At 39.6% G+C, this 16,725-nt stretch overlaps 1 protein-coding gene across 1 annotated transcript; it reads right to left on the bottom strand.

Moving 5' to 3' along the window:
* Positions 1-1,181: 1,181 nt before the first annotated feature.
* Positions 1,182-9,258, bottom strand: LOC137295030 (uncharacterized). Its single transcript, XM_067826289.1, has 5 exons — positions 9,182-9,258; positions 8,933-9,009; positions 7,233-8,547; positions 2,622-2,771; positions 1,182-1,769 (listed from the first exon to the last, which is right to left on the bottom strand). The coding sequence occupies exons 3-5, from the start codon at positions 7,429-7,431 to the stop codon at positions 1,624-1,626; spliced, it is 495 nt and encodes a 164-aa protein (XP_067682390.1). The 5' UTR covers positions 7,432-8,547; positions 8,933-9,009; positions 9,182-9,258; the 3' UTR covers positions 1,182-1,623.
* Between the last annotated feature and the right edge of the window lie 7,467 nt (positions 9,259-16,725).

Here is a 16,725-nt window from a genome sequence, read left to right as displayed (position 1 = left end):
TGGTAGATAGGTTTGACAGTATCTTTGGTCCAAATTTTCACACAATTAGGGAAAAGCCAAACAGAACTTTCATCCGAAAAGAAAACATTATCCCAATCTTGATTTTCATGAGCCCGACACCAGTTTAAACGTTTTTCCTTTTGTGCATCTTTCATCAACGGCGAGGGAATTCCACGTTTTTTTCACCCAATTAAGTCTCTGTAATTCCTGCCTAACTGTTTCATTGCATACCTGAGGACTTCCTCTGCTAATCATTTCATTTCTGATGTTCTCAACACTTTTCAATTTGCCCCTACTCACAATCTGCCCAAGTCTTCGGCGATCCACAGCACTGAATTTCCTAGGCCGACCTTCCCCTTCTTTGTGCTCTATCCCGGTTTCTGTTTGAATATTCTTCAAAGTTCTGTATACTGTAGACAGAGGAATACCATGTCTACAAGCTAACACTTCAGCATCAGCCTCACCCCTTTCAAAACCATCTAGAATGAGCTTTCTTTTCTCTCTTGTTGTAAATTCTGCCATGTCAACAACACAGGAAGCCGTCTGCTCAGACAAGGGAGATAACTCTTGACGTAGTGAGCTGCCTTCTAAGCCTTCAAGAGTTGTCTCCCTTATTTAGTATGCTTAGTGCATAGTTAAAGCCCTTTTTCCAATCTTAGCATCATTAGAAAAAAACAACAAAGATTTTCTCAATAATTTCTGGGAACACTGTATGTTTATGTGTGTGTGTGTGTGTGTGTGTGTGTGTGTGTGTGTGTGTGTGTGTGTGTGTGTGTTTGTGTGTGTGTGTGTGTGTGGAATTCCTTTATCCGTAAGTTTCGAAAAATGAAATCGCACAAAAGTTAAGCGTTAATATCTTCTATGTTAAAACTTGACCAAGACACCCAAAGTTCCATTTCTTTTGCCGTTCAGTATATGTTCAAACGTTTAATACATTTTCTTGCTTTTGGCTTGTCTTCTTTTTTGTGAGAGTGTAATACGAAACAGACCAAGCACTCTCGGGATTTACACACGGTGTTACACACTTCGGTATTAACATACGGAGTTACTCAAGATGAGATCCATGAAGGGATTGTCTCGTTGTGTAATCCATATGAGCAACATGAACACAGACATGCTCGTTTGGCGTCAATGTTAGCTAAACCGAGTTAGCTAAATCTAAGACATAGAGAACAAAAACATTTTCACTGCAACAACTAACCTTTATTGACTGTACGGATAGAAAGTGGTTATATTAAATATAAAACATTTTCTCAGCAACAGCCAGCCTTTATCAGGATTGTCGGACGGATGGATATTGAGTACGAATCCACAAACATAAAGTCAGATCTAGTCTATCTCAGCAGGGGTGACTTCTGCAATGAAACTGGTGACAATAATTCTTTGAAATAAACTTCAATAATATATTTATATACGCCAAGCACACACACACATAGTTAGTTAGTTAGTTAGTTCGTGTGTGTGTGTGTGTGTGTGTGTACAGAGAGAGAGAGACAGATAGAAATCATATGGATCTACGGTCTCACATATATTGACATTTGTAAAGCACGATTTGTTATCACGTATCAGTGGTGCAGTGGTGTTAGACATACAGAGACGGATGGTGCATTCCAGTCGGGCTTCTTAACCAATCACAAGAACGGTTCCAGTAGTTCCGTAAAGCAATCCACCAATTATTGTCAATGCAAAAGACCAGCTCAAGTTTAGTATCTGATTCACTTCTGTTGCCTTGGCAGCAAAGACGATGATTCCAATAATGGTAAATCCAGCTGCAAAACGAGAACGGTAAACCATGTAAAACGAATAAAACCCAATATTCTACACAATGATGCATCTTACTACTTGTTCACATCTATTCAGTTTCAAAGTTGCGTATATATATTTGCTATCCAATAGCTGCTGTTTCGTCATATAAATACCTTGCTCGTGTCTTTACACCCGAACTATACTGGAGTATGGCACAGGATACTCTTACTTATTCAAGGAAATCTGAGCATGAGCATGTAAGCATGTGTTTCAGATACTTAATGCTACAATTGTTCCAATACTGTGTTATGATTCAGAAGTAAGAGGTGTAAATTATTGTGGGAGTGCTTAGATTACATTATCCAAATGGATTTTTAAAGCTGCCAGGAATACTACTGCAATAAATATTAGGGTAGAAGAGTTTCACTTCAGTATATCAGTATGACTTGAGCGGTAAAGTACTGGTGTGATGTTAATATGATGCTATAAAAGGATGAAGGTGAAAGAACAAATTGCGTTACACACAACAATATTATTTTGTTAAGGCTTGGTTTCTATTCATATATGGGAAATCAAATATCTAGTTACAAAAATATTTATATTTCTTGTAGAATATTGCAGACGCAACGCATCTGAAGGAATAATTTGTCTACAAACATGTAACATCTGGCATATTTAGTGATAATTCATTACCATATACCACGAGAACATACAATGGGCTGTTTCAGCAGAGATTTCTATTATTATGGAATGGTAAATCAGTGAGAATTATTGTAGGCGCGTTTCATGTCTAATTCATCTAAAACACTCAGATAATGAATAGCAATCAAAATAGTCTTTTGCGTTTTCAGATTTTCTTTCTTCAATCGTCTTACCCGCAGCAAAGGCCAGCACAAACGCTATAGTTTTGAACAACATTTGGTCTGTCTTGAGAAACAGGTAGACAATGATGAGTGCCAGAGAGCCCAGGCCAAGCAGGAATCCAAGGATCACCAGAGCCTTGGTAGCAGTCTGCCAGTCTAACTCTGCAATGAAAACCCGATGTTTCTTGATACGAAAAAGAATTTGAAATATTCGGACACGTATATAGAGATTAATACACGCGCGAGTGTGTTAATTTCATTATTATCCATTTGTATCTGACTTTTTGTTTCTAAACATCAAAGTCCACGTAAAATGAAATCAGCTGTTGCCGCTTGACGTAAAGGTCAAAGTCCCGTAAGAATACAGTAATACGGCACTATGGATGTAAACTCCCTGTGTAATGGTACTAAGTAAAGAGTGCGATATATTGACTGACTACTCTTGCACGAATACAAAAAACAAACACATTTTGAATTGAAATTTAATCTTTATCAACTTAAGTAAATGTAAGAATTGTATAACTGGAAACATTGTTAATGGGAAAGTTACTCGTCGTCAGGAGAGTCACTGAGAGGAGAGCTAGCAACATGACGGTTTGTAACGGGCTCGTCTCACTCACTGCCATAGAAGACTTGCCAATATTGATGTGGAATGTACCCCCGGATATTGGACCTCCGAAGATACTGTGAACAACATCACTAGACAAGGCTTTGCACGTGTTTGTGTACGACATGCACTGGGATGTGGATTTAGTTTGCACAACGTCAGATGACGAAACGACTGAAGACGAGCGAAGCGAGCATGGATGCATGGCAGGTTGATTTCCGGTTGAAGACAACAGATTTCCCACTTCCCTGTGTTGAACATCAGAAAGACGTGAATAATTGTTCACACTCTGTACATTTTTATGTCCAGACACTTGCATGATTTGCGTTGGAGCTACGTTATTGTCCTGCAACTTCTGAATCAAATGTTTGCGGGCACTGTGGTTAGTTAGCCGTTTGTCGCCAGTGATGTGTGCTCCACTTGTCATCCTTTTCATTAACGAGTCGAGTTTATTTTTACCTATGGGCTGTCGCTTAAACCATAGTTGACCAAGACGCGGTCTACACTTACAAGCTGTGGCAAGATAATAAGGTACGTCGGAATTGCAGTGATCTGACGGTCTATGAGATCTGTACAGTTTGTACATGGCAACCGGACATCTGCTTGTATTTTCGTCATTGGCCCACGCCCGAGGAGGAAGGACTCGCGCATTTCTTGGATCGGCCCCAGTGCGTGTCTTCGTTTGCCTCTCGGACATCTCAAGATATTCCCTTCCATCAGTGTCGGTCCTAAATGAAATGTCACCCCAGCATAAATTGCGCATCACGAAGTAGATTGTGTTTTCCCACCATAAATTGTTTATTATGGAATCACGATTGTCTCCATCCAACTGCCCAGAATTTCACAATTTGTTTACTTCGTCATCTGCCAAGGCCTCAGATTTATTTGGTAAGTTACCCTTTCCATCTCTCTTTAATTGTCTTTGTTTTGACATGAGTACCGTTTTCATTTGTCCAAAAAACGGGATCAGTCACTAGGGGCCTGCCATAATTGGCTTGCTTTAAATGTCTGTCAAAACTGCCAAGCATGCCACGTAATGTAGCTGGTTGATACTCTTCACCATTAACTTTCCAGGCACTCATGAAAAACTTTGTTAAAATTTCGTTGAGCTCAGTGGGAGGAATGTCATGAATTTGTCGGTGTTCATTGTGCATGGAAGACATGTACGAATTCAAGATAGTAAGATCATATTCCGTCTTTTAGCAGTGTTTTCGTTTTCTTTTTTCTACAGAAAATCCTGTATTTCAATGTCAAAAACATCCCGGAGTTTTTCGACTTTAGGCTCATCAAAGAAATTGTCATTGAGGAGATCATTTAGTACTTGCGTAGGTGAAAATTTGTTTGTTCGTAACGTTTTGTATTTGATAGCATTTCATTGGTTTGTTCTCGTAGTAGCGACACTGAACATTCGTAGTAAATTTGTAGTAAAAGGTTATGAATGAAAAAAGTAGTTCCACATTCTATTGAGGTCATGGTCGGATAACTGACCAATGAAATTCGTTTTAGGGTTTATTACACGTGTGCAACATATGGTTTCTATGTAATCGGTTATGTTTCACTGTATGGATAATACACTTGTGTAGTTCTGCTGTCTCTGATAATTATTGTCATGATTAATACAGTTCTAGAATGAAAACCCTCCTTTTGTATGGTCAGGTTTTGCTATGTAAAAAGCTGTAATAAAGTGAAAAAAAATCACTGAGCTCTTTTTCGTCGTTTTTCGGGAAGCGATTGGTTAAAATTTGCGTTACTTCCATTTCTCTTAACACGATGATTTGTTTCTGGTAGAACAAATTGTGTAGTAGAACACATTTGAAAATTGACGCATCAGTAACAAATATCAATAACAAAACCAGTGTCCCATTAATTTCACCGTTTTCAAGTCATTTTGTTTCAGCAGAACAATTAACTAACTAGCCTTTGCCTATGTTTCTGACAGTTGCCTCTTACAGGGCAGAATACGCTCACAGTTGCACCTGCTCGTATCAATGTCTGACAATGCTAATAAACAAATGCTCATTTGTTGATTTAGGAGAAATATATTTTATTTAACTCGTAACGTATAATGATGTAAACCAATGTATTAGATAGATAACGATTGCGGTGAAAATGTCTGCTATGACATATGTCTACCGAAAAAAAAAAAAAATGATGACATTTGTAAATGTTCTAAAAATGTTGTACAGTCAGTGATACCAATGTTGTCATTAACTGACGATGATAATATTGGAAAATGTCTCATTTTTTAATAGAAATCTTTCTGCCATTTCCGAGGAGTACCATAAGAATTCAGGAGTCGTTACTTGGGTGATTGGCGCTTAATGGTAATTTACGTTCAGCTATCAATCTCTTAGCTGAAAAGAGACTAAGGCATGTAATGCACTAATGAAAGTGCGAGTGTTCTATGTTTAAGGCATAAACTAAATCACTTCTATAAATTTCTTTAAAACTTCATTTATTCAACGATCTATTGAGTTCAATATATGCCCAAGGTGCACCGAAATTTTATCCCCTTTGCCTATTTAATGTATTCAGCAAATATTCGGTGTATCTTCTCTTATCAAAACCCTCCTCCGGGCAGGACCCATAATTCTCAAACGCTATCAATACATGTCAGCTAACACCTCTCTACGTCGCCGAATCTTACGTATGTACATGTGCATGGGCTAGTGACCTTGCACAATGTGGAGTAATGTCCGTGTGTATAAAAAACTGACTGATATGGTCAGTCGGGGAGACCAACCAGCGAGACCAAACAAGAGTCACGGGAACCAAGCAGGGAAACCAGATCATCGACAGAAGTGGACGGATTGTGCGGCTAGTCGGGGTGTCGGCCAAGGCCGTCGTCCCACCTACGACTTCGTCGACGATGAAGAATGGCCATCCGACTTCTGAATGTGTGAATGTGACAGAGCGGGTCTCCACATGAGGAACACTGGCCACTCAGTTTACCACTGTATATACCTTTTCGGCCTTCATTCGAGCAAACAATAATACATTTAAATATAAAACATGGCTGCTGCTGCCGTCTTCATCTCTACTACAGACTCTTGTCTTCCTTCTAGCTCTTGTCCACTATCCTTAACTACCACTCGACAGCAACCATAACAAACGCTCTTTGACATTTACATGCATATGTAGTTTGAGGGACTATTAGGGTATGAGCATTACATCAGTCTTATTTTAAACTATAAACAAAGAGTTGCTTTCGTTGGATCATGACTGTCATCCCCTCCACCATACACTGAGACCGGTAGACACAACAGTATGGGAAAGGAAAGTCTGCGTTCAAGATTAGATTCATTTTGTAGTTTAATCTCAGTTATGTCTCAGCCAAGTCAAATCACAGGACATTAATCACAATAACCTGTTAGTGTTCGTTCAGTTGATGCCAAAATATACCACGACTCAGAGACGATTAAGAAGATATATTCAGAGGCAAAAGGTATTGTGACATGGAATTTTTTCAGTGTCACTAATTTCAGTGAGGACTGGTTTTAAGAGAAGGCCTGATTCAGTAACCACGAACGTCACACTAGCGACTGTTGAACTTGCTTGTGATTCCCCTATAATGCTATGGCTCATTTGCATACCTTGAAACCATAAATGTGCATTGCGTTTGGGGCAGTATTTGGTTTAACACCGATTCCGTTTGTTGTGTGTGTAGCACAATAACTATTGCCTTTGAGGAAATATACATAAACCATTTCAATTAGAAAAAACCTCATGCAAAGTATACGCGTCAATCGTCATCAAACAATACATATTATAACATGATGTACGCCAATACTATGAGTGTACCACTGTGAAGCCTGCATCATGTTTGGTGTACGCTTCCAGTGTCCCCGCCGTGCTGGGATATTGCTAAGAGAGACGTAGAAGTAAACCCACTCGCTCTTACTTCAGGTGAAAATGTGTTTTTTTTATTTTAAATATTTGACTATCTGTTTAAAAGTTATCTGCTATTTTCGGCATGCATTCACGCTACAGATTCGGAAATATTAAAAGATCCTTACCTGCCGACCCAAATGAAACACAGATTCCGGCACCGCAAGATTTGAATAACCCCAAATGCATGTCAATCACACCGTAAGGTGTGTCCGTACTTCCTGCCATCCAGTAATCAGTTGCAAATCCAATGATATCAAATAACAGAGCGGCTGCTGCCAGTCCTAGCCCAACCTTTGACAGCATAGATGCCTCCGAAAAACCCATGTTTACACGTCTTGCAGATCACAGGGGTAGTGTTGACAGCGACAGTGTTTTACACGTTTATACCATTATAAGCGTTGTGTTTAGAGTGTCATCTCCAAGTTACCGCATTCTAATTGTTCAAACGTTTCTCGAAATCCACCAATCCGAGTAGCTCTGATAAAGAGAAAGCTACGCGTCTGTGTGTGACCCAATCGGAGAGTTCTTTACAGTCTAGTGTAGAACGGCAAACTGTCAAGATATTAAAGTGGAATAGAAGTGTAGGCGGCACACCGACGAGGTGCTTCTGTTGGAGTATCAGGTGTGTTTGAATCAACCTCACGCATATCATCCTAGTCCTTAACTTTCACATTAACACTAAAGTAGTAGTCAACGAACCAAATAAGTAATGATTTGTTTGAGTGACATACTAGAAGTTGCTGATGACTACACTTTACGATTGGTCAGCTTCTTTATTTTAATAGACAACGGCAACGCTTCGGTATAAGTCCCCATACCATTGTTAGGCCACATTCTTGAAAACGGTTTAAGAACCTACATCGAAACGTCGCCACTGTTGAAGTAAAGAAGTTGATCATCCATAAAGTTTTGTTATCTCCAAATGGGTTATACACTCTATAAATAAGAGCGCTGACAAGCAGCACGTTCCCCCACCTGCAGGCTGGTGTTGATGTCTTTCTATCTCGGAATCACTCACACATACGAAAACGTACGAAATTAACGTTCAATTTCCAAAGCCCGTTTTGTGACTTTGACAACTTTCGTTGATTTGGTTTTTTTATATCTTGTCTTGAAAATGTGTTCACACGTGTGAGTGGAAGCGACAGAACCCTTTCCAAATCCCTAAGAAATCTCTTCTAAAAGACTGCGAATTGTACAACTGCAAATATATGAGGTGTATCTATTTGTTTCTGCAGTATTGCAGCTGTACGATGGTGTTTGTAAACAAAGCTGGTCAAACAATCCGGTGATTTGCCACCAGACGATACGATGACAGAGCATGTGTTTATGAATCACTGTGAAGTAAAGATGATACCAGGTGTTCGCGGAAAGGTGAGTACATCCCGTCCCATCGGTTACACTCGTGTAAATATATGCAAGGTCTGGTCAATTGTTCACCTGAAATAAAAGTGGAACGTATGTTTCAAGTCAAATTAGGGTCAGATGTCACTGATGCATCTAATTTCGAGATGTCCTCCCCGTGTCTACCAATAAACCCTTTGAGAGCTTCACTGAGGCCTTGAATATGGTAACCTAGATGGAACAATTTCTTAGCAAGAGTGGCATGACGCTGTGTAAAATGAGCTGACCTCAGATGTTGTGAAATGTTCACACGAAAGACTGGAGCTGTTAGAATATTGCTTGACATGAAATCAAAGTTGACTAGTGGGATCTTAACACAACAAGGGGGTTAGGCTATAGTCTGTTCCAAGAAAACACATGTTCAGTTTCTAGGGTAACTGCCTGTTGTGGCAAGAATCACATTGGGCTGAAACACTCTCACCAAAGTTTATTTTCATTTATCGCCGTTGTAGCATACGTTCAACCGTTGTAAAACAGTGGACGAGAGGTTCAGAAAAACTACAAAAAAGAAACAAAATACCTTTTGAGTAAACAATACAACTGAACCTAATGAAATGTACATGTATTCAAATCGTTAATTTCAAAATAAGCAAATAAGCAATTACGTTTAATAAGTTTTCTGGTATCTCGTTTGGACATAGAAGCAAGAAAAATTGAAGACGTTACTCACATCTGTGTTCTGCCATGACTCGGTGTGTTTCGCTCGCAACATGGAGGCCTTCTGACTGCCTGAGCCCATGTGCTTCTGATCATGTGATCAGATTGCCAGGATGTAAATTGTTACAAATATGAAATAGTTTAGTCAGCAACCTGGATTCGAACCTATAACCTGCGTGTTTCTAAATGGTTGGTGTTATAATTCAGTGAACAATCCTTTACACCACAGGCAGTTGCGCAGATGTGTTGACAATTTTAAATATTAAAATAAACCTTTACTTCTTTACTTAAATCAAGTTGAGTGTTCAGTGTTCTGCACGTACACTGCCTTTATTACATTTGAAGACCGTACATGATATTGTAGCAGTGATATTTTCATGCTTTTCATAAATCAGTTTGGTTTGTTTGCTGTGAACTATTTTGTAACTATCTTATATAAATTGGTGTTACAGTGTTTTATTCTTTACAAGGAAAATAGGAATAAAAATATTATATAAGCCATAAAAAGGTCACTAAAAATATTGAAGGTTGGTGGTAGTGTTCTAAAGTTTGTGGTTTTATGTATATGTCAATCATATTGACATTTAGTACGGTATGGAATGTATTCCAAATGCATTTTATTCATTTGAAACGTTTCTATTGCATTTGTGGTTCAGAAAAGTGCCGGATCAAGAATGTTGTCTCACTTCGGCATTTTGTGTATCATCTGTCCCTCAAATAGAGCTACTTCGGAGGTTACGTAGTCATACTAACGAATGGCACTTGCACTTGGCTGGACGCATGTCTTGTCGAAGTCCAGATTATCAAGATCACATACTAGGCTCTATTCCACAAATGGGTAAGATGTATTCTCATTTGTCCACATATGTCTATTTTTCATGTACAGCTTTCTAGTATCTACAAAAGGGTTACCAAATATTTATCTGGCTGTATGTTTTTATAGTTGTGAACTTTATTGCCTGTCAATATATGTGTACATATTGCTAAGGTTAACAGTTTCTTGGGCAAACTAGGTTACTGGACCATGAATTATTTCCCTTGGTGGCACAACCAATGTATCATGTATTTATTTCACTTGCTCAGTTATGTTGAATAACTTCATTGTTGGATTACAGAACTTATTGTGGCAAACTGCTTGTACTGCCTATGCCAAACATCATGTATTGTACAAATTTTAATAAGAATGTTATGTCATTCCAGGGCTTACAATTACCAATATGAACTTCTGAATAAACCACCCCTCACCCCACTACAGCGAGTCATGTGATTCTTGGCGCCTTAACCAGCTGTAACAATATTTGAACATTAGTACCTGCATTTAACTCATAACTTCATAGTTGTATGTATATCTGTATTCAGTATGTTTACCAGTTCCTTATCTTCCGTTCACACACATGCATTTACATCTTATAACTTCACAATGATATAACAAGCATGGACATGACATACACATTTTTCTCATAACTTCAACAATTAGCTATAAAAGAACACTAGAAGTGTTAGAAGTATTAGTATTGCTTTACAGTCCAGTAAGATGTGAGACGATATCAGCATCGTCAAACACTGGCATTCTTAGGTGCAACAGATGGGTCTTTTCTCTCTTAAACCCCTCACCAGGTCATGTATATTTCATCATGTTGACCCTTTTTCCTGTTACATGTATGAACCTGCAAAGATAAAACCTAACTCAGAGATAATGAGTTCATGGAAAATAAAGTAAAGCAGGAATACGTGTCAAGATACAAGTTCGTGTTGACTTGTCCTAACATGAACGCTCTTTAGCGGGAGTGTGGCAACTCCATTGGAACACAGTGAATATGACCTACCCATATAACTTAATCACAATTATGACAAGATAAAAATGTGCTCTGTATATCACGTGGTGATATAATGAAAATCAGTTTCCTGTCAGCTAAGGACAAGTGTATATACCTAATTATGTATTAGAATATAGCTACTCGAAAGTCGAAAATATATATCCTGTATAATATCCTGTACGTTAACCCATGCAGTTCTCTATACGGAATAATATGTATGAGCCCAGGTAAGACCGTGCAGTATTCTATATAGTTCCCCATACATTATGCCATGCACTATCCTTCGCAATGTGTAGTATCTCATACATTAACTAATGTAGTTCTCTATACGGCATAATATGTATGAGACGAGGTAAGACCATGCAGTATTCTATATAGTTCCCCATACATTATGCCATGCACTATCCTTCGCAATATGTAGTATCTCATACATTAACCAATGAAGTACCCTTCACAAATACCATACATTAACCCATGTAGTACCCTTCACATATACTATGTATTAACCCATGCAGTACCTTTCAGATATACCATGCATTAACCCATGCAGTATCCCTCACATATACCATGCATTAACCCATGTAGTATCCTTCACATATACCATGCATTACCCCATGCAGTATCCTTCATATATACACGTACCATACATTAACCCATGCAGTACCCTTCACATATACTATGTATTAACCCATGCAGTACCTTTCAGATATACCATGCATTAACCCATGTAGTATCCTTCACATATACCATGCATTACCCCATGCAGTATCCTTCATATATACACGTACCATACATTAACCCATGCAGTACCCTTCACAAATACCATGCATTAACCCATGCAGTATCCTTCACATATACCATGCATTAACCCATGCAGTATCCTTCACATATACCATGCATTAACCCATGCAGTATCCTTCATATATACACGTACCATACATTAACCCATGCAATACCCTTCACAAATACCATACATTAACCCATGCAGTACCCTTCACAAATACCATACATTAACCCATGCAGTATCCTTCATATCCTTCAAACCAGCATTAACCCATGCATTACCTTTCTCCTGTATCATGCATAAACCCATGCATTACCTCTCACATATCCCATGCATAAACCCATGTAGTACCTTCAGATATCCCATGCGTAAACCCATATAGTAACGTTTTTTTTCACATGCCCCATGCATAAACCCATATAGTACCTTTCACATATCTCATACATTAACCCATATAGTAATCTTCACATACCATGCATTAACCCATGCATTACCTTTCACATCTATCACACATTAACCTATGCAGTACCCCCCTCCACCCCCAATATCTCATACAACCCATACATAAACCTTCAGAGTATCTCATACATAAGCTCATGCAATATTCTGTGCATTCATAGATGCAGTATCCTGTACATTATCATATACCATGCAGTACCACACGGTGTCCTTCCTATACATTAGCTCATGCAGTACCTCACTGTACCCTATACAACACCCCATACTATAACTCATGCTTTATCCCATACAGTCTATATCCTCTACATTAACCCATGCACAACTGAGGACGGTCTCCCAGTAACAACGGAGCCGGTTGTACCCAGTGCAGTAAACATGAAGTCATACCGTTAAACTGCCAGCCAGTCCTCAGCAAGCACCTGCCAGTCACTTATAACAGTGCCATGTTCCCATGCAATATCATGGGATTCAGTCATGCCCGTACACAGCATACCACTGCCATTACTAGTCCCAGTATAACGTGCAGTATACTGTCTTGTATCCAAGCTCTAATTCGTACAACTCACATAGCATATTCAAGCAGTGTACAGTATCAAGAACAGAGGGAACAAATTAAAAGGTGAATATGTTACGTTCTGATTTACAAGCATTCTCGAGCCTAGATTTAAATGAGTTTATGGTCTCCTTTACCTCGTCATGTGAGGACTGTGGTGTTTTGTAGACACTCTCGAAAACATAAGCAGTTGATATGTTTATCTTGACAATTGATTAGACATTTATCCCCTAAATGACGCAGCTATACAGTCAGCGACAGTGGAATTAAAACTCCGTTGTTAACATTGTTGCATCACGACCCATACCGAATCTGTTGGACTTTCTGCAGAAACCTACAGCACTGGTGTTGTCTGGCTGGGATTCGAACTCACAACTAACGCATCATGACTTGCAATTGTATAAGTAACCTGGTGTTATTACACTAACACATATGACTTGTATAAGTACGCCGTTTTTTTGCGTTAAATATAGTGAGTGAGTGAGTTTAATTTTACGCCGCACTCAGCAATATACCAGCTATGTGGCGGCGGTCTGTAAATAATCGAGCCTGGATCAGACAATCCAGTGATCAACAACATGAGCATAGATCTGCGCAATTGGGAACCAAGTCAACGAGCCTCTTAGACAAACATAGTCGGCGTTAAATATAAATAAATGACCGAATCAGTGCCAGATGATAGAGTATTAGGTTTGCAGCACAGTGTAGAAGCAGCAGGGAAATCATCTCATTGGGACTTTGTATGGGTGTACTGGATTTTACAGCGCTTCTTGCAATATTTCGGCGCAATGAAGACCTTTTGGCCTGCCTATCTCATAGAAAAATGTCGGTCTTATGATATGTTATGATATAGGATATTTATAGCTCAAATGTCCACGCACTAGCGCATGCTCAGGGCGCTGGTATGATCGGTTCAGAATCGATAGTAATCTAGTTCATTCAGGTCTCTCTTCCATGACAACAAAACATTTTAATAGCAAAAACACCTCATTTACGCCTTTAGTGGCCCCAGAAGAAAACGTTTCGCATTCTGCACACTGATTCGATTAAACGGGTGTTTGAATTACTACACAAGATATTATGCACATGCCCCGAATGTCAATGCCAGCGTTGCTGTGGTTAAAAAGATATTGCAATACATATTTTGCATTTTTTGAAACTATTAGAAACATGTATTAGAAACTAAGTTTAGTGTATAACATGACTAGCAAAATAAAAACAAATCCCTTCTAATCTTCCTACAACTACAATGGATAGTTCAGCAGTCCACGATGATGCACGAGGTCTGCGATCAGTGGCAGTTAGTCGCACCAGTTTGATGCGAGTGCTCTCCTTTCCACGTGCACTGCCGACCGCTGCACCGTGCCGGTCATGCATCAGGGCACGACATTGTTGTTAGTTACTTGTATAACACAATGTTAGCCGCACAAGTTCCCCCAAAGACCAAATGTTGGTCTTTTATAGTCGTGTTCGTGTTATGCTATGAGGCCGTGAATATTTAAACGGTAGCAGTCATCATCACTTCTGTCCATGTATCAGTCATGTATTCGATCCCGTAATTAGTATGTCATTACCGCTAACTTGTGCAAGACATAGGCGATATAGGGGATAGTGTTGCAAGTTAGTAATCTTTTTAACCCAAAATAAACGTATAAAACGCTTCCCTTACCTGTAATCGAAAGGTTTTACCATCTGAGGGTCTTAATGACTTTGCACCAGTGTATTGAAAATGTTTGTAAAAGTCTATGGAACGATCGTTCATAACGTAACATAGGAAATCGTGAATTATATACATATGGAAATTAATTAAGCAACACCAAATTCAAAGACACATAAAAACTTAACAAAGTTTAACGAAGTAATTTTGATGATTGATTATTCAATTTTGATGTATTGACATACAGCATGAGCTTTTCATGGGTTGATATGACGCGCGTGAAGCTTGCACAGCGCACGTGCATTGCTTTAACCTCAACTTTCGAAAAATGCACTTTTTCCCTGGGGTGTTTACAAGCGCAGGTTGTCGATTGCATTCGGTTTTTCATTCATTTCAATGTCATGGCACGTAGGAAATTATCAGAGGCCACTCGTTGGCAAATAATCGGCATGAGGAATGCTGGTATGTCTCTAAGACAAATCGGGACTCAAATCGGACGACATCATTCCATAATTTCAAAACTTTTGAAAAAATACCGGGCCACTAATGAAGTTAAAGACCTGTCTAGACCAGGAAGACCCAGGAAGACCACAGTCCGGGAGGACAGAGCTTTACTGAGACTTGTACGGCGCAGGTCCTTCGACTCGAGCTCTCGGTTGAGACAGGAGTGGCTTCCAGGGAGACCCATCTCGAACAGGACTGTTCGGAATCGTCTGAAAGCTGCAGGATACCGGGCAAGGAGGCCAATCAAGCGACCCAGACTGTCTCCAGCCCATAAGGCAGCCCGACTGGCCTGGTGTAATGACCGTTTGCACTGGAACATTGCCTCTTGGAGGAAGGTCCATTTCTCAGATGAGAGCCGGTTCTTGCTGCACATGGTGGACGGTCGTACTCGGGTCTGGAGGCAGAGGAACACAGCAATGGCTCCACGGAACATCCAGGAGACTGTGGCCTTTGGGGGAGGTTCCGTTATGGTATGGGGGTGCATTTCCATGAACTGCAAGTTGGATATCATTACCATCCGTGGCAACCTTAACGGTGTTCGTTACCAACAGGAGGTTCTTGACAGGGCTGTGGTACCTCATTTTGAGAACCATCCTCTGGCAACGAGACCCATATTTATGGACGACAATGCTAGACCTCACAGGGCGCATGCTGTAAATGATTTTTTGCGGCAAAATGCAATTGACAGAATTCCATGGCCTGCCATGAGCCCTGACCTCAACCCCATTGAACATTTGTGGGACTTTATTGGCCGTCGTGTGAGGCAGAGAGACCCACCAGTCCATAATCTCAACGAATTGACGGCTGCCCTGCATGAGGAGTGGAACAGGATCCCCCAGAATCAGATCCGGAGACTCATCCAAGGAATGAGGAGGCGTCTGGAATCGGTGGTGCGTGCGCAGGGAGGACACACTAGATATTGATGAAAGTCGGTGTGCAGACTCTCAGATGACTGTTCTTTCTTTCCATGTGACATTTGTGTTAATACACCTGACAACAACGTCTGTGGATGAATAGTAAATTGTGTCCATTTTTTCATGAATTTAAGACAGTTTTAAGAATTTGGATTTCGTTGCAATAAAGCAAAGTCTTGATACTTTTTCCCTTTAAGTTGTTTGTCAGAGATCGTCTGTTGAATAAAAAAGTGTCAAACTATATCAACCCGGCATATTTTGATTGTCAGAACACTTCAAAGTTGCTCCAATAGAAAAAAATGGGGTGTTGCTTGATTAATTTCCAGGTGTATATATCTAAACATAGCTGGCTACACGCCGAAGTCGATCTACTGGGCGTTCACTAAAGATTTATGCTTTATTTTTTCACCTGGTAGATAAGGCTGACGGAGTTACCTCCCTTCCCTAGCCAGATGTCCAAACTGGAGATTGTGCTCACTCAAGTATGATAATGACTACTGGGAATGAGGCACTTCTTATTCCCCATTTATAAAATATACGAAAAGTCAAAAGAATTACGTCTGAGCATTTAATACACCCAAACTGAAACAAAACAGTAAAACCAATGAAAAATCCGTACTCACTGCACATTCACCGATAATGTGAGTGAGTGAGTGAGTTAATATTAAACGTCACATCGGCGATATTGCAACCATATCGTGACGAGAACGAGTAATACAAATGAATTAATAGCACATACATTGTAAAACCCTGTCGACGAAGGACAGTAAACTAACTAGGATATTACAGAGTAGAATGTAAAACTAGTGAATAGACCTAAAACAATGTAGCTATAAAGGACAGTACAATATAAAAATGAGCTATAGGTT

Source organism: Haliotis asinina, chromosome 8 (assembly GCF_037392515.1).
Source record: "Haliotis asinina isolate JCU_RB_2024 chromosome 8, JCU_Hal_asi_v2, whole genome shotgun sequence".
In the NCBI taxonomy this organism is placed as follows: Eukaryota; Metazoa; Mollusca; class Gastropoda; order Lepetellida; family Haliotidae; genus Haliotis; species Haliotis asinina.
The sequence above is the reverse complement of the archived record's forward strand: the minus strand, read 5'-3'. Positions and strand labels throughout refer to the sequence as shown.

Bases quoted from the DNA above. Each gene is read 5' to 3' on its own strand.
- LOC137295030 (XM_067826289.1), bottom strand. From the start codon at position 7,431: ATGGGTTTTTCGGAGGCATCTATGCTGTCAAAGGTTGGGCTAGGACTG. The intron at 2,772-7,232 runs GTAAGGATCTTT...TTTTCATTGCAG, and splicing joins TGTTTCATTTGGGTCGGCAG to AGTTAGACTGGCAGACTGCT. The intron at 1,770-2,621 runs GTAAGACGATTG...CTCGTTTTGCAG, and splicing joins TGTGCTGGCCTTTGCTGCGG to CTGGATTTACCATTATTGGA.